The sequence below is a fragment of the Larus michahellis genome, unplaced genomic scaffold (genome assembly GCF_964199755.1).
Source record: "Larus michahellis unplaced genomic scaffold, bLarMic1.1 SCAFFOLD_540, whole genome shotgun sequence".
In the NCBI taxonomy this organism is placed as follows: Eukaryota; Metazoa; Chordata; class Aves; order Charadriiformes; family Laridae; genus Larus; species Larus michahellis.
In genome coordinates this window covers 1-22,810 of record NW_027436098.1, presented here as the reverse complement: position 1 = coordinate 22,810, position 22,810 = coordinate 1, and the positions used below count along the sequence as shown (strand labels likewise).

Sequence of the window (22,810 nt, the reverse complement as noted above, 5' to 3'; positions counted from 1 at the left end):
CTGGGGGGGGTGGGGGACAGGACACACCGTGTGTGTGACGTGCCCCCCCCGCCCCCCCCCCCCGCAGGGATCGGTCACCCCGAGGAGCTGTCGCTGCTGCGGCCGGAGGAGGAGGAGGAGGAGGAAGGCTGGGGGGGGGCGGGGGGGCGGCGCAAGGCCCGCGGCCCCCCCCCGCCCCCCGACGTCGACCTCACGCACCTGCCCCCCCCCGCCGGTAACTGAGGGAGCGCAAAGGGGGGGGGGGGGGGCAAGGGGGGGGCCGAAACCCCCCCACCCTGGGGTGACCCCCCCCTCCTCCTCCTCCTCCTCCCCCCCCCCAGGAGAGGAGGAGCCGCCCCCCCCCCCGCTGCCCCCCGGCACCCGGCGGCTGCTGATGGCGCCCTGGGGGGGGAAGGGCCCCGTCGCCCCCCCCCGCGGGAACCCCCTGCTGCGGCGGGCCCGTCTGCACGCCCGGTAACGGGGGGGGGGGGCTATGGGGCAGGGCTATGGGGCAGGGCTATGGGGTGGCTGGATGGCAGGTTGGGGGGCAGGGCTGGGGGGCAGGCTGGGGGGTAGCCGGGGAGCAGGGCTGGGGGGTGGCTGGGGGGCAGGGCTATGGGGCAGGGCTGGGGGGCAGCTGTGGGGCAGGGCTATGGGGCAGGGCTGGGGCTGGCTGGGGGGCACTTGGGGGCCAAATGTGGGGCAGGTGTGGGGGGGGCTGTGGGGCAGGGCTGTGGGGTAGGTGCGGGGTGGGCCGTGGGGCAGGCTGTGGGGCAGGGCTGTGGGGCAGGTGCGGGGTGGGCCGCGGGGGAGGCTGTGGGGCAGGGCTGCGGAGCAGGGCTGTGGGGTAGGGCTATGGGGCAGGCTGCAGGTCAGGGCTATGGGGTAGGCTGTGGGTCAGCTGTGGAGCAGGCTGTGGGGCAGGGCTGTGAGGCAGCCGTGGGGCAGACCGTGGGGCAGGGCTGTGGGTCAGGCTGCAGTTCAGGGCTATGGGTCAGGCTATGGGTCAGCCGTGGGTCAGGCGTGGGGCGTCCCCGCAGGTGGCTGGACTCCTCGCGGTCGCTGTGGGTCAGGGCTATGGGTCAGGCTGCAGGTCAGGCTGCAGTTCAGGGCTATGGGTCCGGCTATGGGTCCGGCTATGGGTCAGCCGTGGGTCAGGTGTGGGGCGTCCCCGCAGGTGGCTGGACTCCTCGCGGTCGTTGTGGGTCAGGGCTATGGGTCAGGCTGCAGTTCAGGGCTATGGGTCAGGCTATGGGTCAGCCGTGGGTCAGGTCGTGGGTCAGCCGTGGGTCAGGCGTGGGGCATCCCCGCAGGTGGCTGGACTCCTCACGGTCGCTGTGGGTCAGGGCTATGGGTCAGGCCGTGTGTCAGGCTGCAGTTCAGGACTATGGGTCCGGCTATGGGTCAGCCGTGGGTCAGGTGTGGGTCAGCCGTGGGTCAGGTGTGGGGCGTCCCCGCAGGTGGCTGGACTCCTCGCGGTCGCTGTGGGTCAGGGCTATGGGTCAGGCCGTGTGTCAGGCTGCAGTTCAGGGCTATGGGTCAGGTGTGGGTCAGCCGTGGGTCAGGCTATGGGTCAGCCGTGGGTCAGCCGTGGGGCGTCCCTGCAGGTGGCTGGATTCCTCGCGGTCGCTGTGGGTCAGGGCTATGGGTCAGGCCGTGTGTCAGGCTGCAGTTCAGGGCTATGGGTCCGGCTATGGGTCAGGCTATGGGTCAGGCTATGGGTCAGCCGTGGGTCAGGCGTGGGGCGTCCCCGCAGGTGGCTGGACTCCTTGCGGTCGCTGTGGGTCAGGGCTATGGGTCAGGCCATGGCTCAGGTTGCAGTTCAGGGCTATGGGTCCGGCTATGGGTCAGCCGTGGGTCAGGTGTGGGTCAGCTGTGGGTCAGGCGTGGGGCATCCCCGCAGGTGGCTGGACTCCTCACGGTCGCTATGGGTCAGGGCTATGGGTCAGGCTGCAGTTCAGGGCTATGGGTCAGGCTATGGGTCCGGCTATGGGTCAGCCGTGGGTCAGGTGTGGGTCAGCCGTGGGTCAGGCGTGGGGCGTCCCCACAGGTGGCTGGACTCCTCGCGGTCGCTGTGGGTCAGGGCTATGGGTCAGGCCATGGCTCAGGTTGCAGGTCAGGGCTATGGGTCCGGCTATGGGTCAGCCGTGGGTCAGCCGTGGGTCAGGTGTGGGTCAGCTGTGGGTCAGGCGTGGGGCGTCCCCACAGGTGGCTGGACTCCTCGTGGTCGCTGTGGGTCAGGGCTACGGGTCAGGCCCTGTGTCAGGCTGCAGTTCAGGGCTATGGGTCAGGCTATGGGTCAGCCGTGGGTCAGGTGTGGGTCAGCCGTGGGTCAGGCGTGGGGCGTCCCCGCAGGTGGCTGGACTGCTCGCGGTCGTTGTGGGTCAGGGCTATGGGTCAGGCTGTGGGTCAGGCTGCAGTTCAGGGCTATGGGTCAGGCTATGGGTCAGGGCTATGGGTCAGGCTATGGGTCAGCCGTGGGTCAGGCGTGGGGCGTCCCCGCAGGTGGCTGGACTCCTCGCGGTCGCTGCTGGAGCAGGACGTGGGGGACGAGGACGAGCTGCTGCTGCGCCTCAAGTACCACTGCTTCCTGCAGCCCGACCCACAGGTACCCCCGCCCCACGGCGCCCCACGGCGCCCCACAGCCCCCCATGTCCCCCGATGTCCCCCCTGTCCCCCATGTCCCTGATGTTCCCCCTGTCCGCGATGTCCCCACTGTCCCCCATGGCCTCGATGTCCCCAATGTCCCCTGTGTCCCCCATGTCCCCCCATGTCCCCCTGTGCCCCTAATGCCCCCAATGTCCCTGATGTCCCCCCTGTCCCTGATGTCCCCCATGTCCCCAACGTCCCCACTGTCCCCGATGTCCCCCAATGTCCCCCATGTCCCCCCATGTCCCCCCATGTGCCCCCTGTCCCCCATGTCCCCAATGTCCCCCCTGTCCCCCCTGTCCCCCATGTCCCCAACATCCCCACTGTCCCCAATGTCCCCGATGTCCCTGCTGTCCCCTGTGTCCCCTGTGCCCCCCCTGTCCCCGCTGTCCCCCCTGTCCCCGCTGTCCCCTGTGTCCCCCGTGTCCCCCCTGTCCCCGCTGTCCCCCGCGCCCCCTGTGTCCCCCCTGTCCCCGCTGTCCCCCGTGTCCCCCGTGTCCCCGCTGTCCCCACTGTCCCCCCTGTCCCCCGTGTCCCTGCTGTCCCCCCTGTCCCCCACGCCCCCCGTGTCCCTGCTGTCCTCGCTGTCCCCCCTGTCCCCAGTGTCCCCAACATCCCCCCTGTCCCCGCTGTCCCCCGCGCCCCCCGTGTCCCCGCTGTCCCCACTGTCCCCTGTGCCCCCCGTGTCCCCGCTGTCCCCCCTGTCCCCCCTGTCCCCGCTGTCCCCCGCGCCCCCCGTGTCCCCGCTGTCCCCACTGTCCCCTGTGCCCCCCGTGTCCCCGCTGTCCCCCCTGTCCCCGCTGTCCCCGCTGTCCCCCGTGCCCCCTGTCCCCGCTGTCCCCTGTGTCCCCCATGTCCCCCGTGTCCCCGCTGTCCCCGCTGTCCCCACTGTCCCCCCTGTCCCCCGTGTGCCTGCTGTCCCCCCTGTCCCCCGCGCCCCCCGTGTCCCTGCTGTCCCCGCTGTCCCCCGTGTCCCCAACATCCCCCCTGTCCCCCCTGTCCCTGCTGTCCCCCGCGCCCCCCGTGTCCCCGCTGTCCCCGCTGTCCCCTGTGCCCCCCGTGTCCCCGCTGTCCCCCCTGTCCCCGCTGTCCCCTGTGTCCCCCATGTCCCCCGTGTCCCCCCTGTCCCCGCTGTCCCCCGCGCCCCCTGTGTCCCCCCTGTCCCCACTGTCCCCTGTGTCCCCCGTGTCCCCGCTGTCCCCCGCGCCCCCCGTGTCCCCGCTGTCCCCACTGTCCCCTGTGCCCCCCCTGTCCCCGCTGTCCCCCCGTCCCCACTGTCCCCCGTGTCCCCCGTGTCCCCGCTGTCCCCGATGTCCCCCTGTCCCTGCTGTCCCCTGTGCCCCCTGTGTCCCCGCTGTCCCCCCTGTCCCCGCTGTCCCCTGTGTCCCCTGTGCCCCCCCTGTCCCCGCTGTCCCCTGTGTCCCCCCTGTCCCCCCTGTCCCCGCTGTCCCCCGCGCCCCCCGTGTCCCCGCTGTCCCTGCTGTCCCCTGTGCCCCCCGTGTCCCCGCTGTCCCCCCTGTCCCCGCTGTCCCCGCTGTCCCCCCTGTCCCCGCTGTCCCCCGTGCCCCCCGTGTCCCCCGTGTCCCCCCTGTCCCCGCTGTCCCCCGTGCCCCCCGTGTCCCCCCTGTCCCCGCTGTCCCCCGTGCCCCCCGTGTCCCTGCTGTCCCCGCTGTCCCCCGTGCCCCCCATGTCTCCCCTGTCCCCCCTGTCCCCGCTGTCCCCCGTGCCCCCCGTGTCCCCGCTGTCCCCGATGTCCCCCCTGTCCCCAGTGTCCCCAACATCCCCCCTGTCCCCTCTGTCCCCGCTGCCCCCCGTGTCCCCGCTGTCCCCTGCGCCCCCCGTGTCCCCGCTGTCCCCACTGTCCCCCGTGTCCCCCGTGTCCCCGCTGTCCCCGATGTCCCCCTGTCCCTGCTGTCCCCTGTGCCCCCCGTGTCCCCGCTGTCCCCCCTGTCCCCGCTGTCCCCTGTGTCCCCCGTGCCCCCCCTGTCCCCGCTGTCCCCCGCGCCCCCTGTGTCCCCCCTGTCCCCGCTGTCCCCTGTGTCCCCCGTGTCCCCCCTGTCCCCCCTGTCCCCGCTGTCCCCCGCGCCCCCCGTGTCCCCGCTGTCCCCACTGTCCCCTGTGCCCCCCGCGCCCCCTGTGTCCCCGCTGTCCCCCCTGTCCCCGCTGTCCCCCGTGTCCCCCATGTCCCTCCTGTCCCCCCTGTCCCCGCTGTCCCCTGTGCCCCCTGTGTCCCCGCTGTCCCCCCTGTCCCCAGTGTCCCCACCATCCCCCCTGTCCCCGCTGTCCCCGACGCTGTCCCCGTGTCCCCAGCGGGAGGGGCTGCGCCTGGCGCTGCTGTACGAGGAGGCTCGCTGGGCGCTGCTGCGGGAGGAGATCGACTGCACCCAGGAGGAGATGCTGCTCTTCGCCGCCCTCCAGGTGCCACCCCCCCCCCCCCCCCCGGCACCCCCCCCCGGCACCCCCCAAACCCCCCCGGGACCCCCCAACCCCCCAAACCCCCCCCGGGAACCCCCTGGACCCCCAAAACACGCCCAAAAGCCCCCAAAACCCCCCCAGGAACCCCAAACTCACCAAAGACCTCCCCAAATCCCCCCCCCCAGACCCCCCCCAGACCATCCCCAAACCCCCCCAGGACCCCCAAACCCCCCCCGGCACCCCCAAACCCCGGGACCCCCCTGGACCCCCAAAACACGCCCAAAAGCCCCCAAAACCCCCCCAGGAACCCCAAACTCACCAAAGACTCCCCAAATCCCCCCCCCCGGACCCCCCCAGACCCCCCCAGACCCCCCCCAGACCATCCCCAAACCCCCCCAGACCCCCCCAAACCCCCCCCGGGACCTCCCTGGACCCCCAAATCACACCCAAAAACCCCCAAAACGCCCCCAGGAACCCCAACCCCCCCCCTCAGGACCCCCCCAGACCCCCCCAAAACCCCCCGGGACCCCCCGGGACCCCCCTGGACCCCCAAAACACGCCCAAAACCCCCCCAAAACCTCCCAGGACTCCCAGACCCCCCCCGGGACCCCCCCCGACCCCACCCAGACCCCCCCCCCAAACCCCCCCCCCCAACCCCCCCCCCAGGATCCCCTCCAAGCCCCCCCGGGACACCCAGACCCCCCCGGGACCCCCCTAGACCCCCAAAAAACGCCCAAAGCCCCCCCAAAACCCCCCAGGACCCCCAGACCCCCCCCGGGACCCCCAAACCCAACCACGACCCCCCCAAAACTTCCCTGGGACCCCCAGACCCCCCCAGGACCCCCCCAAAACCCCCCTGGGACCCCCCCCAGACACCACCCCCCCAAGACCACCCCAAAACCTTCCCCGGGACCCCCCAAAACCCCCCAGGACCCCCCCAGACCCCCAACCCCCCCCCCAAGCCCCCCTAGGACCCCCAGACCCCCCCAGGACCCCCCTCAGACACCCCCCCCAAGACCCCCCCAGACACCCCCCCCCAAGACCACCGCAAAACCCTCCCTGGGACCCCCCAACCCCCCCCGGGACCCCCTAAACCCCCCGGGACCCCCCCAGGACCCCCCAGGACCCCCCCCAAAACCCCCCTGGGACCCCCAGGACCCCCAACCCCCCCCCCAATCCCCCCCAATCCCCCAATTCCCCCCCCCCCAACCCCTGGGGCTCCCCCCACTGCCCCCCCCCAGGCTGTGGGGCCCCCCCCTGACCTGCCCCCCCCCCCCCCCCAGTACCACATCGATGAGGTGGGGGGCAGCGAGGAGCTGGGGGGGGCCGGGGGGGGCGACGCCGTGGAGGATCTGGAGACGGCCCTGAGCAACCTGGAGGTGAAACTGGGGGGGGAGCCCCAGCCCCCCGCGGCACTGGTGAGACTGGGGGGCACTGGGAGACACTGGGGGGGCACTGGGGGGGCTCCTCCGGCCTTACTGGGGGCACTGGGGGGACTGGGAGGCACTGGGGGGGCACTGGGGGGGCTCCTCCGGCCTTACTGGGGGCACTGGGGGGACTGGGAGGCACTGGGGGGGCACTGGGGGGGCTCCTCCGGCCTTACTGGGGGCACTGGGGGGGCACTGGGGGGGCTCCTCTGGCCTTACTGGGGGCACTGGGGGGACTGGGAGGCACTGGGGGGGCACTGGGGGGGCTCCTCCGGCTTTACTGGGTGCACTGGAGGGTACTGGGGGGGCTCCTGTGGCCTTACTGGGGGCACTGGGGGGGAATGGGGGGCACTGGGGGGGGTCCTCTGGCCTTACTGGTGAGACTGGGAGACACTGGGGGGCACTGGGGGGACTGGGGGGGGCTCCTCTCGCCATACTGGGGGCACTGGGAGGCACTGGGGGGGCTCTTTTGGCTATGGTGGGGTTACTGGGAGGGACTGGGAGACACTGGGGGGGCTCCTCTCACCATACTGGGGGGACTGGGAGACACTGGGGGGGCACTGGGGGGGCTCCTCCGGCCTTACTGGGGGCACTGGGAGGGACTGGGGGGCACTGGGGGGGCTCCTCCGGCTTTACTGGGGGCACTGGGAGGGACTGGGGGGCACTGGGGGGCACTGGGGGGGCTCCTCTCGCCATACTGGGGGCACTGGGGGGGCACTGGGAAGGAGGGGGGGGGGGGAGGAGCTCCCCTGTCCCCCCCCCGGGATGTGGGGGCGGGGGTGTTACTGGGAGGCACTGGTCCGTACTGGGAGTGACTGGGGGGGGGGGGCAGGAGGAGCTCGGCACCGACCTGGAGCTGGCCGAGGAGCTGGAGGTCTACAGGTACCCCCCCGCCCCCCCCCGCGACCCCCCCGGGACCCCCCCGGGACCCCCACAACCCCCCTGGGACCCCCCAGGACCCCCCCCGTGACCCCCCCAATCCCCTGGGCCCCCCCCAGGACCCCCCCCATGAGCCCCCCACGACCCCCCCAGGACCCCCCCGGACCCCTGGGACCCCCCCGGGACCCCCCCGATGAGCCCCCCCAGGACCCCCACAACCCCCCGGGGACCCCCCAGGACTCCCCCCGCGACCCCCCCAATCCCCTGGGACCCCCCCCAGGACCCCCCCGGGACCCCCCCGGGACCCTCATCACCCCCCCGGGAACCCCCCCTGACCTCCCCCCCCGGGCCCCCCCCCCCGGCCCCCCCGGGACCCCACCCAATCCCCCGGGACCCCCCCAGGACCCCCACGACCTCCCCGGGACCCCCCCACGACCCCCCCCCACGACCCCCCCCCCCACGACCCCCACAGGACCCCCCCGGGACCCTCATGACCCCCCCGGGACCCCCCCAGACGCCTGGGACCCGCCCCCGCCCCCCCGCGACCCCCCCAGGATCCCCCCAATACCCTGGGACCCCCCCAGGACCCCCCCCGCGACACCCCCCCAATCCCCCGGGACCCCCCCAGGACCCCCCCGGAACCCCCCCAGGACCCCTCAACCCCCTGGGACCCCCCTGGGACCCCCCCCGTGACCCCCCCGGACCCCTGGGACCCCCCCCGGCCCCCCTGCGACCCCCATGAGCCCCCCGGGACCCCCCCCAGACCCCTGCGACCCCCCCGCAACTGCCCTAGGACCCCCCCGGGACCCCCCCGGGACCCCCCCAGGACCCTCATGACCCCCTGGGACCCCCATGACCCTCCCGGGACCCCCCCAGTTACCCCCCCCAACCCCCTGGGACCCCCCCCCCGGGACCCCCCCAACCCCCTGGGAACCCCCTCAGACCCCCCCGGACCCCTGGGACCCCCCCGGGACCCCCGTGACCCCCCCCAATCCCCTGGGACCCCCCCCAGACCCCCCCCGCGACCCCCCCGGGATCCCCCCAACCCCCTGGGAACCCCCCCAGACCCCCCCGGACCCCTGGGAACCCCCCCAGGACCCCCATGACCCCCCCCCCGGGACCCCCCCCCGGGACCCCTGGGTGCCCCCCCCCCCAGATGCCGGGGTCTATGGGGGGCGGGGGGGGGGGGCGTGTGTATCCCTGCCCCCCAATTCCCCCCCCCCAAAAGTGCCCCCCCCCCAAAGCCGTGCCCCCTCCCCCCCCCAATGCGCCCCCCCCCCACCGCTGCCCCCCCCCTCAAGCCTTCCCCCTCCCCCCCCAAATCCCATGCCCCCCCCCCAATTCTGGCCCCCCCAATACCCCCCCCCAGGCCGTGCCCCCCCCCCAATTCCGTGCCCCCCCCCCAAGCCGTGCCCCCCCCCAACGCTGCCCCCCCCAATGTATCCCCCCCAACGCTGCCCCCCATCCTGTGCCCCCCCCAATCCTTTGCCCCCCCCCAATTCCGTGCCCCCCCCCCCCCCAAATTCTGCCCCCCCTGAATCCCGTGCCCCCCCTCCCCCCCAAGCCTTACCCCCCCCCCAACACTGGTCCCCCCCACCGTGTCCCCCCCCCAAACACTGCCCCCCTCCCCCAGGCCGTGCCCCCCCCAATGCCGCCCCCCCATTTCTGCCCCCCCCCGAATCCCGTGCCCCCCCCAACCCTTCCCCCCCCCCAACGCTGCCCCCCCCAATGCTGTGCCCCCCCCTCCTCCACTGCCCCCCCCAATTCCGTCCCCCCCCCAGGCCGTGCCCCCCCCCAGTGCTACCCCCCCCACTTCTGTGCCCCCCCCAATGCCCCCCCCGAGCCTTACCCCCCCCAACGCTGCCCCCCCCGATGTGCCCCCCCCAGCCTTCTTCCCCCAATTCCGTACCGCTCCAAAAGCCCTACCCCCCCCCACGGTGCCCCCCCCCGTCGTGCCCCCCCCCAATCCTGTGTCCCCCCCCCAACGCTGCCCCCCCCCTCCACCGCCGTGCCCCCTCCCCAACGCTGCCCCCCCCAACCCTCTGTCCCCCTCAATGCCCCCCCCGCCGTGCCCCCCCCAATGCTGCCCCCCCAACGCTGCCCCCCCCACTTCTGTGCCCCCCCCAACCCTGTGTCCCCCCCAATGCCCCCCCCCAAGCCTTACCCCCCCCAACGCTGCCCCCCCCCCGATGTGCCCCCCCCCAGCCTTCTCCCCCCCAATTCCGTACTCCCCCAAAGCCCTACCCCCCCCCACCCCCCCCTCCACCCCCCCCCCCCCAATGCCGTGCCCCCCCCCACGGCCGTGCCCCCCCCAGGCCCCGCCGCCTGCCGCTGGGGGGGGGTTTCCGCCCCGCCCGGGCCCTGCTGAAGGGGACGACGCTCAGCATCACCCGCGGCCCCCCCGGGGGGGAGCCCCCCCAGCAGCTCAACCTGCGCGGTGAGACCCCCCCCCACCCCGGGACCCCCCCCCCGGGACCCCCCCGGGACCCCCCTGACCCACAGACCCCCACCCCGGGACCCCCCCCCGGGACCCCCCAACCCACAGACCCCCCCCTGGGACACCCTCGGGATCCCCCCGCCCCCAGCAACCCCCCCCCGACCACCCCCCGGGACCCCCCCGAAACCCCCCCGCCCACAGCCCCCCCCCCGGGACCCCCCCGACCCACAGACCCCCCCCGGGACCCCTCCCCGGGACCCCCCAACCCACAGACCCCCCCTGGGACACCCCCGGGACCCCCGTGACCCACAGACCCCCCCCTGGGACACCCCCGGGACCCCCCTGACCCACAGTGCCCCCCCCCGGGACCCCTGGGACCCCCCAGGACCCCCTCACCCACAGCAACCCCCCCCAGACCTACAACAGCCCCCCCGACCCCCCCCCCTTGGGACCCCCTGGGACCCCCCCACCCACAGCAACCCCCCCCGACCCCCAAATCCCCACCCCCCCCCCCCCGGGACCCCCCCGGGACCCCCAAATCCCCCCCAGACCCACAAATGCCCCCCCCGGGACCCACAAATGCCCCCCCCGGGACCCCTAAACCCCCCCCCCGGGACCCCTAAACCCCCCCCCCCGGAACCCCCAAATCCCCCCCGTGACCCACAACCCCCCCCCAGGACCCCTAAACCCCCCCCCAGGACCCCCAAATCCCCCCTGTGACCCACAACAACCCCCCCGGGACCCCCAAATGCCCCCCCCAGGACCCACAAATGCCCCCCCCGGGACCCCCAAATCCCCCCCCCGGGACCCCCAAATCCCCCCCCTGGGACCCCCAAATGCCCCCCGTGACCCACAACAATCCCCCCCAGGACCCACAACAATCCCCCCCAGGACCCCCAAATGCCCCCCCGGGACCCACAAACCCCCCCACGACCCCCAAATCCCTCCTGGGACCCCCAAATCCGCCCCCCCCGCCCCCTCCCGGACCCACAACCTCAGGCCCCCCAAATCCCCAACTCTGCCCCCCAACTCGCCCCCCCCCCCCCCACCCCGGCCCGTGGGGTGACCCCCCCGCGCCCCCCCCAGGCTGTGGGGTGACCCCCGAGGTGGACGTGGGGGGGCAGAAGTTCGGCATCAAACTGCTGGTGGCGGCGCCCGAGGGGATGAGCGAGATCCAGCTGCGCTGCCGCGACGTCAGTGGGGCGGCCGTGGGGCAGCCGTGGGGCAGGGCTGGGGGGGGCCGTGGGGCAGCCATGGGGCAGGGCTGGGGGGGGCCGTGGGGCAGCCATGGGGCGGGGGTGTGGGGGGGCCGTGGGGCGGCCGTGGGGCAGGGGTGTGGGGGGGCCGTGGGGGGGCTGTGGGGCGGGTGTGGGGGCCGTGGGGGGGCCGTGGGGCAGATGTGGGGGGCTGTGGGGCGGCCATGGGGCGGCCGTGGGGCGGGGGTGGGGGGGGCTGTGGGGCAGCCGTGGGGCGGGGGTGGGGGGGGGGCCGTGGGGCAGCCGTGGGGCAGGGCTGTGGGGCAGGGGTAGGGGGGCCGTGGGGGGGCTGTGGGGCAGATGTGGGGGGCTGTGGGGCGGCCGTAGGGAAGCCGTGGGGCAGGGGTGGGGGGGCCGTGGGGTGGCCGTGGGGCACGGGTGTGGGGCGGGGATGGGGGGGCCGTGGGGCGGTCGTGGGGCAGGGGTGGGGGGGCCGTGGGGGGGCTGTGGGGCGGCTGTGGGGCAGATGTGGGGGGCTGTGGGGCGGCCGTGGGGCAGGGGTGGGGGGGGCCGTAGGGTGGCCGTGGGGCAGGGCTGTGGGGGGGGTTGTGGGTCCACGGGGGGCTTGCTGCGGGTCTGGGGGGAGGTTGTGGGTCGCTGTGGGTCCAGGGAGACTTGTTGGGGGTTGCTGTGGGTCTGGGGGGAGCTTGTGGGTCCGGGGGGGCCTTGTTGTGGGTCGCTGTGGGTCCCAGGGGGGGTTGTTGGGGGTCGCTGTGGGGCTGGGGGGGTCGCTGTGGGTGTGGGGGGAGGTTGTGGGTGCCGGGGGGGCTTGTTGTGGGTCGCTGTGGGTCCCAGGGGGGTTTGTTGTGGGTCCCAGGGGTGGTAGTTGGGGGTCGCTGTGGGTCTGGGGGGAGCTTGTGGGTCCGGGGGGGGCTTGTTGTGGGTCGCTGTGGCTCCCAGGGGGGGTTGTTGGGGGTCGCTGTGGGGCTGGGGGGGTCGCTGTGGGTGTGGGGGGAGGTTGTGGGTGCCGGGGGGGCTTGTTGTGGGTCGCTGTGGGTCCCAGGGGGGGTTTTTGTGGGTCCCAGGGGTGGTTGTTGGGGGTCGCTGTGGGTGTGGGGGGAGGTTGTGGGTCCCGCGGGGGGTCGCCGTGGGTCGCCGTGGGTCTGACCCCCCCGTGCCCCCCAGGCCCCACAGTACGCCCGCTGGGTGGCCGCCTGCCGGCTGGCGGCGCGGGGGGGCGGCGCCGGGGGGGGGGCGCTGGGGGCGGAGGCCCGGGGGGTGCTGGGGGTCCTGGGGCTGCAGCCGGGGGGAGCCCCCGCCCCCGCCCCCCCCCGCGCCCCCCCCGACCCCCGGCGGCTCCTGCCCCCCCGCCTGCAGCGCAAGGGCAAGGGCAAGCAGGTAACGGCCTGACCCATAGATTGACCCCCCGACCCATAGATTGACCCCCGGACCCATAGATTGATCCCCCTGACCCATAGAGAGACCCCTGGACCCATAGATTGATCCCCCCGACCCATAGATTGATCCCCTGACCCATAGAGAGACCCCCCCCGACCCATAGAGAGAACCCCCGACTCATAGATTGATCCCCTGACCCATAGAGAGACCCCCCCGACCCATAGAGAGACCCCCCTGACCCATAGATTGATCCCCCGACCCATAGAGAGACCCCCCCGACCCATAGATTGACCCCCGGACCCATAGATTGATCCCCTGACCCATAGAGAGACCCCTGGACCCATAGATTGATCCCCCCGACCCATAGATTGATCCCCTGACCCATAGAGAGACCCCCCCCGACCCATAGAGAGAACCCCCGACTCATAGATTGATCCCCTGACCCATAGAGAGACCCCCCCGACCCATAGAGAGACCCCCCTGACCCATAGATTGATCCCCCGACCCATAGAGAGACCCCCCCGACCCATAGAGAGAACCCCCGACCCATAGATTGATCCCCTGACCCATAGAGAGACCCCCCCGACCCATAGAGAGACCCCCCTGACCCATAGAGAGGCACCCCTGACCCAGAGATTGACCCCCCGACCCATCGATTGATCCCGCCGACCCATAGAGAGACCCCCCCGACCCATAGATTGATCCCCCTGACCCATAGATTGACCCCCCTGACCCATAGAGAGACCCCCCCGACCCATAGACTGACCATCCCCAACCCATAGAGAGACCCCCTGACCCATAGATTGATCTCCTGCCCCATAACCATCCCTTGCCCCATAACCCCCCCGAGCCCCATAACCCCCCCGAGCCCCATAGCCGCCCCGTACCTGCCCCGTGCCCCATAGCGCCCGGCCCCATAGTCATCCCCTGCCCCATAAACCCCGAGCCCCATAGCCCCCCCTGCCCCATAACCCCCTGGGCCCCATAGCCATCTGTGCCCCATAACACCCCCCGAGCCCCATAGCCCCCCTGCCCCATAACCCCCCGAGCCCCATAGCCATCTGTGCCCCATAACCCCCCCCCGAGCCCCATCCCCCTCCCTGCCCCATAACCATCCCTTGCCCCATAACCCCCCGAGCCCCATAGCCCCCCCTGCCCCATAACCCCCCGAGCCCCATAGCCATCTGTGCCCCATAACCCCCCCTGAGCCCCATACCCCCCCCGCCCCATAACCATCCCTTGCCCCATAGCCCCCCCTGCCCCATAGCCGCCCCGTACCTGCCCCGTGCCCCATAGCGCCCGGCCCCATAGTCATCCCCTGCCCCATAACCCCCCGAGCCCCATAGCCATCTGTGCCCCATAACCCCCCCCGAGCCCCATAACCATCCCTTGCCCCATACCCCCCCCGAGCCCCATAGCCCCCCCTGCCCCATAACCATCCCTTGCCCCATAACCCCCCCGAGCCCCATCCCGCCCCATCCCCTCCCCCGCCCCATAGCGCCCCATCCCGCCCCATCCCCCCCCCCCCCCCCCGCCCCACGGCCGCCCCATAGCGCCCCATAGCGCCGCGTGTGCCGCAGCTGGTGCCCCGCATCCTGGAGGCGCTGCACCGCCTGGGGGCGCTCTCGGCGGCCGAGGCCCGGCTGCGCTTCCTGGAGGCCTGGAGGGCCCTGCCCGGCTTCGGGCTGGCCTACTTCGTGGTGAGGTACTGGGAGCACTGGGAGCACTGGGAGCCACTGGGGGGGCTTGGGGGACACTGGGAGGGACTGGGACGGGTTTGGGGGGCACTGGGGGGGACTGGGAGGGACTGGGAGGGGACTGGGAGGGGGTTGGGGGACACTGGGAGGGACTGGGACGGGTTTGGGGGGCACTGGGGGGGACTGGGAGGGACTGGGAGGGGACTGGGAGGGGGTTGGGGGACACTGGGAGGGACTGGGAGGAGTTTGGGGGGGACTGGGAGGGGTTTGGGGGGCACTGGGAGGGACTGGGAGGGGGTTGGGGGACACTGGGAGGGACTGGGAGCAACTGGGAGCGACTGGGAGGGGTTTGGGGGACACTGGGAGGGACTGGGAGGAGTTTGGGGGGCACTGGGAGGGGTTTGGGGGGCACTGGGAGGGACTGGGAGGGACTGGGAGCGACTGGGAGGGGTTTGGGGGACACTGGGAGGGACTGGTGATACTGGGAATGGACTGGGAGGGACTGGGAGGGCACTGGGAGGGACTGGGAGTGGAGCAGGAGGGCACTGGGAGGGACTGGGAGGAACTGGGAGGGCACTGGGAGGGGGTTGGGGGACACTGGGAGCACTGGGAGGGACTGGGAGCCACTGGGGGGGGCTTGGGGGACACTGGGAGGGACTGGGACGGGTCTGGGGGGCACTGGGGGGGACTGGGAGGGACTGGGAGGGGACCGGGGACCCCGTGGAGGGGACGGGGGTTACTGGGTGTTACTGGGTGTTACTGGGAGGGCACTGGGAGGGGACCGGGGACCCCATGGAGGGGACGGGGGTTACTGGGCGTTACTGGGTGTTACTGGGAGGGCACTGGGAGGGGACCGGGGACCCCGTGGAGGGGACGGGGTTACTGGGCGTTACTGGGAGGGCACTGGGAGGGGACTGGGAGGGGACCGGGGACCCCGTGGAGGGGATGGGGGTTACTGGGCGTTACTGGGTGTTACTGGGCGTTACTGGGAGGGCACTGGGAGGGGACTGGGGACCCCCGTGGAGGGGACGGGGGTTACTGGGCGTTACTGGGTGTTACTGGGAGGGCACTGGGAGGGCACTGGGAGGGGACCGGGGACCCCGCGGAGGGGACGGGGGTTACTGGGCGTTACTGGGTGTTACTGGGAGGGACTGGGAGGGGACTGGGGACCCCGCGGAGGGGACGGGGGTTACTGGGCGTTACTGGGTGTTACTGGGAGGGCACTGGGTGGGGACTGGGGACCCCGTGGAGGGGACGGGGGTTACTGGGCGTTACTGGGGGTTACTGGGAGGGGACTGGGGACCCCATGGAGGGGACGGGGGTTACTGGGCGTTACTGGGTGTTACTGGGAGGGCACTGGGTGGGGACCGGGGACCCCGTGGAGGGGATGGGGGTTACTGGGCGTTACTGGGAGGGGACCGGGAGGGGACCGGGGACCCTGTGGAGGGTACGGGCGTTACTGGGCGTTACTGGGAGGGGACTGGGAGCCCGTGGGGGGTGACTGGGCGTGGCCGGGCGTGACTGGGGGTGACTGGGCGTGGCCGGGCGTGGCTGGGCGTGGCTGGGCGTGGCCGGGCGTGACTGGGTGTGACTGGGCGTGGCCGGGCGTGGCTGGGTGTGACTGGGCGTGGCCGGGCGTGGCCGCGCAGGTTCAAGGGGGGGCGGCGGGACGAGCTCCTGGCCCTGGGTCCCTCCCGGCTCCTGCGCATGGACCCGGCCAGCGGCGCCGTCACCCGCGTCTGGCGCTACAGCGGCCTGCGGCAGTGGAACGTCAACTGGGACAGCCAGCAGGTACTGGGGGCACTGGGAGGGACTGGGAACGGACTGCGAGGCACTGGGGGGACTGGGAGGGACTGGGAATGGACGGGGAGGGACTGGGAGGGCACTGGGAGAGGCTGGGGAGTGGACTGGGAGGGGCTGGGAGGGACTGGGAACGGACTGGGAGGCACTGGGGGGACTGGGAGGGACTGGGAATGGACGGGGAGGGACTGGGAGGGCACTGGGAGAGGCTGGGAGTGGACTGGGAGGGGCTGGGAGGGACTGGGAATGGACTGGGAGGCACTGGGAGGGCACTGGGAGAGGCTGGGAGGCACTGGGGGGACTGGGAGGGGACTGGGAGGGACTGGGGCGACTGGGAGTGGAGTAGGAGGGGACTGGGAGGGACTGGGAGGCACTGGGAGGCACTGGGAGTGGAGCAGGAGGGGAATGGGAGGGACTGGTGGTACTGGGAGGGACTGGGAGGCACTGGGAGGGACTGGGGGGACGGACTGGGAGGGACTGGGAGGGGAGCAGGAGGGCACTGGGAGGGACTGGAGGAACTGGGAATAGACTGAGAGAGACTGGGAGGGGCTGGGGATGGACTGGGAGGCACTGGGAGGGACTGGGAGTGGAGCAGGAGGGGACTGGGAGGGACTGGGAGGAACTGGGGGAACTGGGAGGCACTGGGAGTGGAGCAGGAGGGGACTGGGAATGGACTGGGAGGGACTGGGAGGGCACCGGGAGAGGCTGGGAGTGGAGTAGGAGGGCACTGGGAGGCACTGGGAGGGGAGCAGGAGGGCACTGGGAGGGACTGGGGGGACTGGGAATGGACTGGGAGGCACTGGGAGGGACTGGGAGTGGACTAGGAGGGCACTGGGAGGGACTGGGGAGGAACTAGGAATGGACTGAGAGGGCACTGGGAGGGACTGGGAGTGGAGCAGGAGGGGACTGGGAGGGACTGGTGGTACTGGGAGGCACTGGGAGGAACTGGGAGGGACTGGGCGGAACTGGGAGGGGACTGGGGGGGACTGGGAATGGACTGGGAGGGACTGGGAGTGGAGTAGGAGGGCACTGGGAGGGACTGGTGGTACTGGGAGGGGCTGAGAGGGCACTGGGAGAGGCTGGGAGCGGAGCAGGAGGGGACTGGGAGGGACTGGTGGTAACTGGGAGGGACTGGGAGGGACTGGGGGGACTGGGAGGGGACTGGGAGGCACCGGAGGAACTGGAATAGACTGGGAGGGACTGGGGGGGACTGGGGAATGGCCTGGGAGTGGAGCAGGAGTGGCCGGGGATGGCGCGGGCGGGGGCTGGAAGGGCTTGGGGGGGGGGGGTACTGGTGGTTACTGGTGGTTACTGGTGGTTACTGGGCGCCCCCCCGCAGGTGACGCTGGAGCTGGAGGGGGAGGTGACGCTGGCGCTGGGGGTGCTGTCGGCGCCCTGCCGGGTCCTGCACGAGTTCCTGGGGGGGTACCTGTGCCTGGGGGGGCGCCGCCCGGGGCAGCCCCTGGACCAGCGTCTGCTGGAGCAGCTCACGGGGGGGCCCGACGCCCCCTGAGACCCCCCCCCCCCCGCCGACCCCCCCCCCCCCCCGTGTCCTCGTGCGACGCCCTCGTGCAACACCCCCCCCCGCCCCCCGCACCGGCCTCGTGCCGCAGCTCCTCGTGGGAGGGGGCGGCAGCTCCCCCCCCCCCTCACCCCCCCCCCGTGTTGGCACCCCCCCACCCCCGCTGTTTGCCCCCCCCCACAGACACCCCCCCCCCCCCAAAAAATCCTCGTGCGAGACGCTCGTGCGCAGCCCTCACGGCTTTATGGGCTTCGGCGGGGAGGGGGGGGCCTCGTGCGAAGGGACCCCCCCGGCCTCGTGCGAGGGGACCCCCCCGGCCTCCTGCGAAGGGACCCCCCGGCCTCGTGGGGGGGCTCCTCCAGCGGCAGCAGACACCCTGCGGGGGGGGGGGGGGCAATAAAGTAGCGGTTACCATGGCAACGCGCCCGGCTGCCTCCCTCCCTCTTTTTTTTTGGGGGGGGGGAGTCCCCCCCAACCCCTGTGACCCCCCCCCCCCCCACACCCCCCTCTGTGTGTGTCCCCCCCCCGCCCCCCAACTCCCGGGTGCACCCAAAGCTTTGGACCCCCCCCCAAACCTCTGGGCCCCCCCCAAACTCCTGGGTCCCTGTAACACCCCCCCCCCCCCCAAAAAACTCCCCAGTCCCTCCCCCCCCCCTTCCAATCCCTGTGACCCCCCCCAACCCCTGTGTCTCCCCCCCCAACCCCTGTGTCTCCCCCCCCCCCCAACTCCTGGGTGCCCCCCAACCCCTATCCCCCCCCCCCCCCGAAACTCCCCGGCCCCCCCCAACCCCTGCCCCCCCCCCCCCCAAAACCCCCGTGTCCCGGCCCCCCCTCCCCCCCCAACTGTGACACCCCCCCCCCCTCGAAACTCCCCGGCCCCCCCACCCCCCCCGGAACTGTGTCACCTCCCCCCCACCCCCCTCCCCAAAACTTCCCGGGTCCCCCCCAAATCTCTGGCCCCCCCCCCGTGCCCCCCCCCCGTGCCCCCCCCCGTGCCCCCCCCGGCCCCTCACGCCGCGGCCGCAGCTGCAGGACACGCAGGAAATACTTGGGGGGGAGTCGCTCCCCCGCGTCCCCCGGCGTCAGGGATCACGCCGTTGGCCGAGAGGAAAAAGGGGATCCCGTCTGGGGGGGGGGGGACACACGACATGGGGGGGGGGGGGGTCACCAGGACGCCTGGGTGCCCCCCCAACCCCGGGGGGGGGTGTGTGTGTGTGTCCCCCCCCCCCGGCCCCACTCACCCGCCAGCGCCCGGGGGCCGTCGATGATGATGGCGATCTCCGAATCCCGGCCTCATCCCTTTTTTTTGGGGGGGGGGGGGGGGGGCAGAATTTTAGGGGGGGGGGGGTTAGGGGTACCCGGATGTCGGGGTGTCATGGGGTGTCGTGCCCCCACCCCCTGGAATGGCTCCCCTCCCCCAGGATTGGGGTGCCCCCCCCCCCCACAAGATTGGGGGTCTTCGGAGACCAGGGTGCCCCCCCCCGCCAAGGACTGGGTCTCCCCCCCCCAAGATTGGAGACCCCCCCCCCCGAGGATTGGGGTCCCCTGGACGCAGGGATCCCACCAGGATTATGCCCCCCCCCCCCCCCCCGAAGGGTGTCAGGGTCCGTCCCCCCCCCCAGGATTGGGGTTCCCCCCCCCCCCAGAATTGTGCCCCCCCCCCCCCCCCCCCCCCAGGAATGGGGTTCCCCCCCCCCAAGATTGGGGTCGTGGCTCCCCCCCCCCCCCCAACCAAGATGAGGGTCCCTGGATGCAGGGGTCGTGTCCCCCCCCCAGGATTGGGGTCCCCCCCCCAGAATTGGGGTGGCCCCCCCCATGGTTGGGCCCCCCCCCCCAAGGATTGGGGTCCGTGAACGCAGGGCGCCCCCCCAGGATTGGGGTCCCCCCCCAAGATTGGGGTCCCTGGATACAGGGTCGTCCCCCCCCCAGGATTGGGGTCCCCCCCCCCCAAGGTAGGGGTCCCTGGACGCAGGGTGCCTCCCCCCCCACCCCGGGGGTGTCAGAGTCCGTCCCCCCCCCGCCCCGCCCGGCCCGGGGGGGGGCGCTCACCGCTGCGCAGGCCGGGGTCCCCGGGCAGCCCCCCCGCCAGGTGGATGTGGGTCCGCCCCATGGCCGCCAGCCCCCCCGCCAGGATCGGGCCCAGGCAGCGGCGCCGGGTGCCGTGGGCCAGGGTGGGGGGCAGCGAGGGGGGGGTCCGCAGGGGGGTCAGCTCCAGCGCCGGCACCTGCCCCCCCCCCCCACCACACCCCGAAAAGCGGCCTGAGACCCCCCCAAGTCCCACAGAAACAGCCCCAAATCCCCCCCCCTGAGAAACACACACACAAACCCCCCCCCCCCGGGACACCCCCCCCCCCCAAGATCCCTCTCCAAAGCCCCCCCCGGGATCCCCAAATCCCCCCCGGGACCCCCAAATCCTCCAGGGACCCCCCCCTAAAGTCCCTCTCTAGAGCCCCCCACCCAGGGACCCCCAAAACCCCCCGGGACCCCAGGATCCCTCTCCAAAGCCCCCCCGGGATCCCCAAATTCCCCCCCGGGACCCCCAAATCCCCCCGAGACCCCCAAGATCCCCCCTGGGACCCCCAGGATCCCTCTGCGACCCCCAAGTCCCCCATCCGGAGCCCCCCCCCCAGGGACCCCCAAATCCCCCCCGGGATGCCCCCCGAAGATCCCTCTCCAAAGCCCCCCGGGGACCCCCAAGATCCCTCTCTAGACACCCCCCCCCCGGGACCCCCCCCAAAGATCCCTCTCTAGAGCCCCCCCGGGACCCCCAAATCCCCCAGAGACCCCCAAGATCCCTCTCTAGAGCCCTCCCCCCCCCGGGACCCCCAAATACCCCCCGGGATCCCCAAAACCCCCCGGGACCCCCAAGATCCCTCTCCAGAGCCCCCCCGGGACCCCCAAATCCCCCCCAGGGACCCCCAAAAGCCCCCGCGACCCCCAAAATCCCTCTCTAGAGCCCCCCCCGGCACCCCCAAATCCCCCCCAAATCCCCCAAGATCCCTCTCTAGAGCCCCCCCGGGACCCCCAAATCCCCCCCAGGGACCCCCAAAACCCCCCGGGACCCCCAAGATCCCTCTCTAGAGCCCCCCCCCGGGACCCCCAAATCCCCCAAGATCCCTCTCTAGAGCCCCCCCCCGGCACCCCCAAATCCCCCCCCTGGGACCCCCCCCCAAAGTCCCTCTCTAGAGCCCTCCCGGGACCCCCAAATCCCCCCCAGGGACCCCCAAAACCCCCCGGGACCCCCAAAATCCCTCTCTACAGCCCCCCCCCGGGACCCCCAAATACCCCCCGGGATCCCCAAAACACCCAAGATCCCTTTCTAGAGCCCCCCCCGGCACCCCCAAATCCCCCCTGGGACCCCCCCCCAAAGTCCCTCTCTAGAGCCCTCCCGGGACCCCCAAATCCCCCCCAGGGACCCCCAAAAGCCCCCGGGACCCCCAAAATCCCTCTCTACAGCCCCCCCCCGGGACCCCAAATCCCCCCCAGGGACCCCCAAAAGCCCCCGAGACCCCCAAAATCCTCTCTAGAGCCCCCCCCGGGACCCCCAAATCCCCCTGGGACCCCCAAAAGCCCCCGCGACCCCCCAAGATCCCTCTCTAGAGCCCCCCGCGGGACCCCCCAATCCCTCCCGGGACCCGTAAATCCCCCCAGGGACACCCCCCCCCCCCCAAGACCCCTCTCCAGAGCCCCCCCCCGTGCCCCCCCGTGCCCCCCCGTGCCCCCACCGGCAGGGAGTGCCCCTGGTTGGCGCGGATGCGCAGCGGGTCCGGGCTCAGGGCGAAGCGGCCCTTGGGGTCGGTGGCCACCACTCGCCGCAGGTCGCCCTCCGACACCCCCCGCGAAGCGCCGCAGCCGCAGCAGCGCCCCCACCTCCACGAAACCGTCTGCGCGTGTGTCCCCCCCCCGCAAAAACACCCGTCAGCGGGGCTGGGGGGGGGGAGGGGGGGGATTTGAGGGGCTCTTGGGGGTGGTTTGGGGTCCCAGGGGGCATTTTGGGGGGGTCCTGGGGGCATTTTGGGGGGGGTACTGGGGCAACTTGGGGGGGTCCTGGCAGTGGTCTCAGGTGGGGGTTAGGGGGCATTTGCGGGGGGGTCCTGGGGCTAGTTTGGAGTCCGTGGGGGCAATTTGGGGGTCCTGGTGGTGGTTTTGGGGGGGCTACAGGGCATTTGGGGGATCCTGGGGGCAACTTGGGGGGTCCTGGCAGTGGTTTGGGGGGGCTACGGGGCATTTGGGGGGTCCTGGGGGCAACTTGGGGGGGGTCCTGAGGGTGTTAAGGGGTCCCAAGGGCAACTTCGGGGGGGGCCTGGGGGGTGGTTTGGGGTGCAAGGGGGGGTTAAGGGGTCCCAGGGGGCATTTGGGGGGGGTCCAGGGGGCAACTTGGGGGGTCCTGGCAGTGGTCGGGGGGGGGGGGGATTAGGGGGCATTTGGGGGGGTGGTCCGGGGGGTAGTTTGGAGTCCGTGGGGGCAACTTGGGGGTCCTGGTTGTGGTTTGGGGGGGGTCTATGGGGCATCTGGGGGGGGTGCCAGCGGGCGTTTGGGGGGGGGTCCTGGGGGTGCTTTAGGGTCCATGGGGGTCCTGGGGGTCCTAGTGGTGGTCTGGGGGGGGCTATGGGGCATTTGGGGGGTCCTGGGGGCAACTTGGGGGTCCTGGCAGTGGTCTCGCGTGGGGGGTTAGGGGGCATTTGCGGGGGGGTCCTGGGGCTAGTTTGGAGTCCGTGGGGGCAATTTGGGGGTCCTGGTGGTCGTTTGGGGGGGGCTATGGGGCATTTGGGGGATCCTGGGGGCAACTTGGGGGTCCTGGCAGTGGTTGGGGGGGGCTATGGGGCATCTGGGGGGTGCCAGGGGGCGTTTGGGGGGGGGTCCTGGGGGTGGTTTGGGGTCCTGGGGGTCCTGGGGGTCCTAGTGGTGGTCTGGGGGGGGCTATGGGGCACTTGAGGGGGTCCTGGGGGCAACTTGGGGGGGTCCTGGCAGTGGTTTGGGGGTGCCAAGGGGCATTTGGGGGGTCCTGGAGGCACTTGGGGGTCCTGGAGGTGGTTTGGGGGGGGGTTAGGGGGCGTTTGGGGGGGGGGGGTCCTGGGGGTGGTTTGGGGTCCGTGGGGGCAACTTAGGGGGGTCCTGGAGGTGGTTTGGGGGGGCTATGGGGCATTTGGGGGTGTCCTGGGGGCACTTGGGGGGTCCTGGCAGTGGTTCGGGGGGGGCTATGGGGCATTTGGGGGGGTCCTGGGGGCACTTGGGGGTCCTGGCAGTGGTTTGGGGGGGCTATGGGGCATTTGGGGGATCCTGGGGGCAACTTGGGGGTCCTGGCAGTGGTTTGGGGGGGCTATGGGGCATGTGGGGGGGGCCAGGGGGCATTTGGGGGGGGTCCTGGGCGTGGTTTAGGGTCCATGGGGGTCCTGGGTGGTCCTAGTGGT

The 22,810-nt window shown here is 72.9% G+C and overlaps 2 protein-coding genes across 2 annotated transcripts; one reads left to right on the top strand and one right to left on the bottom strand.

The window, feature by feature from the left end:
• Positions 1-67: 67 nt before the first annotated feature.
• LOC141736925 (fermitin family homolog 3-like) lies at positions 68-17,496 on the top strand (the record flags this gene model as incomplete). The annotated part of the gene is made up of 12 exons (XM_074571573.1): positions 68-214; positions 321-453; positions 2,485-2,587; positions 4,939-5,046; positions 6,327-6,461; positions 7,303-7,352; positions 9,665-9,786; positions 10,873-10,979; positions 12,168-12,380; positions 13,961-14,085; positions 15,727-15,868; positions 17,217-17,496. Coding segments are annotated over 12 exons (1,559 nt in total), but the record flags the coding sequence as incomplete, so codon positions are not given.
• Positions 17,497-17,623: 127 nt separating this feature from the next.
• TRPT1 (tRNA phosphotransferase 1) lies at positions 17,624-21,283 on the bottom strand (the record flags this gene model as incomplete). The annotated part of the gene is given in 7 exon segments (XM_074571572.1): positions 17,624-17,775; positions 18,413-18,485; positions 18,487-18,524; positions 18,641-18,691; positions 19,443-19,623; positions 21,125-21,238; positions 21,240-21,283. Coding segments are annotated over 7 exon segments (635 nt in total), but the record flags the coding sequence as incomplete, so codon positions are not given.
• Between the last annotated feature and the right edge of the window lie 1,527 nt (positions 21,284-22,810).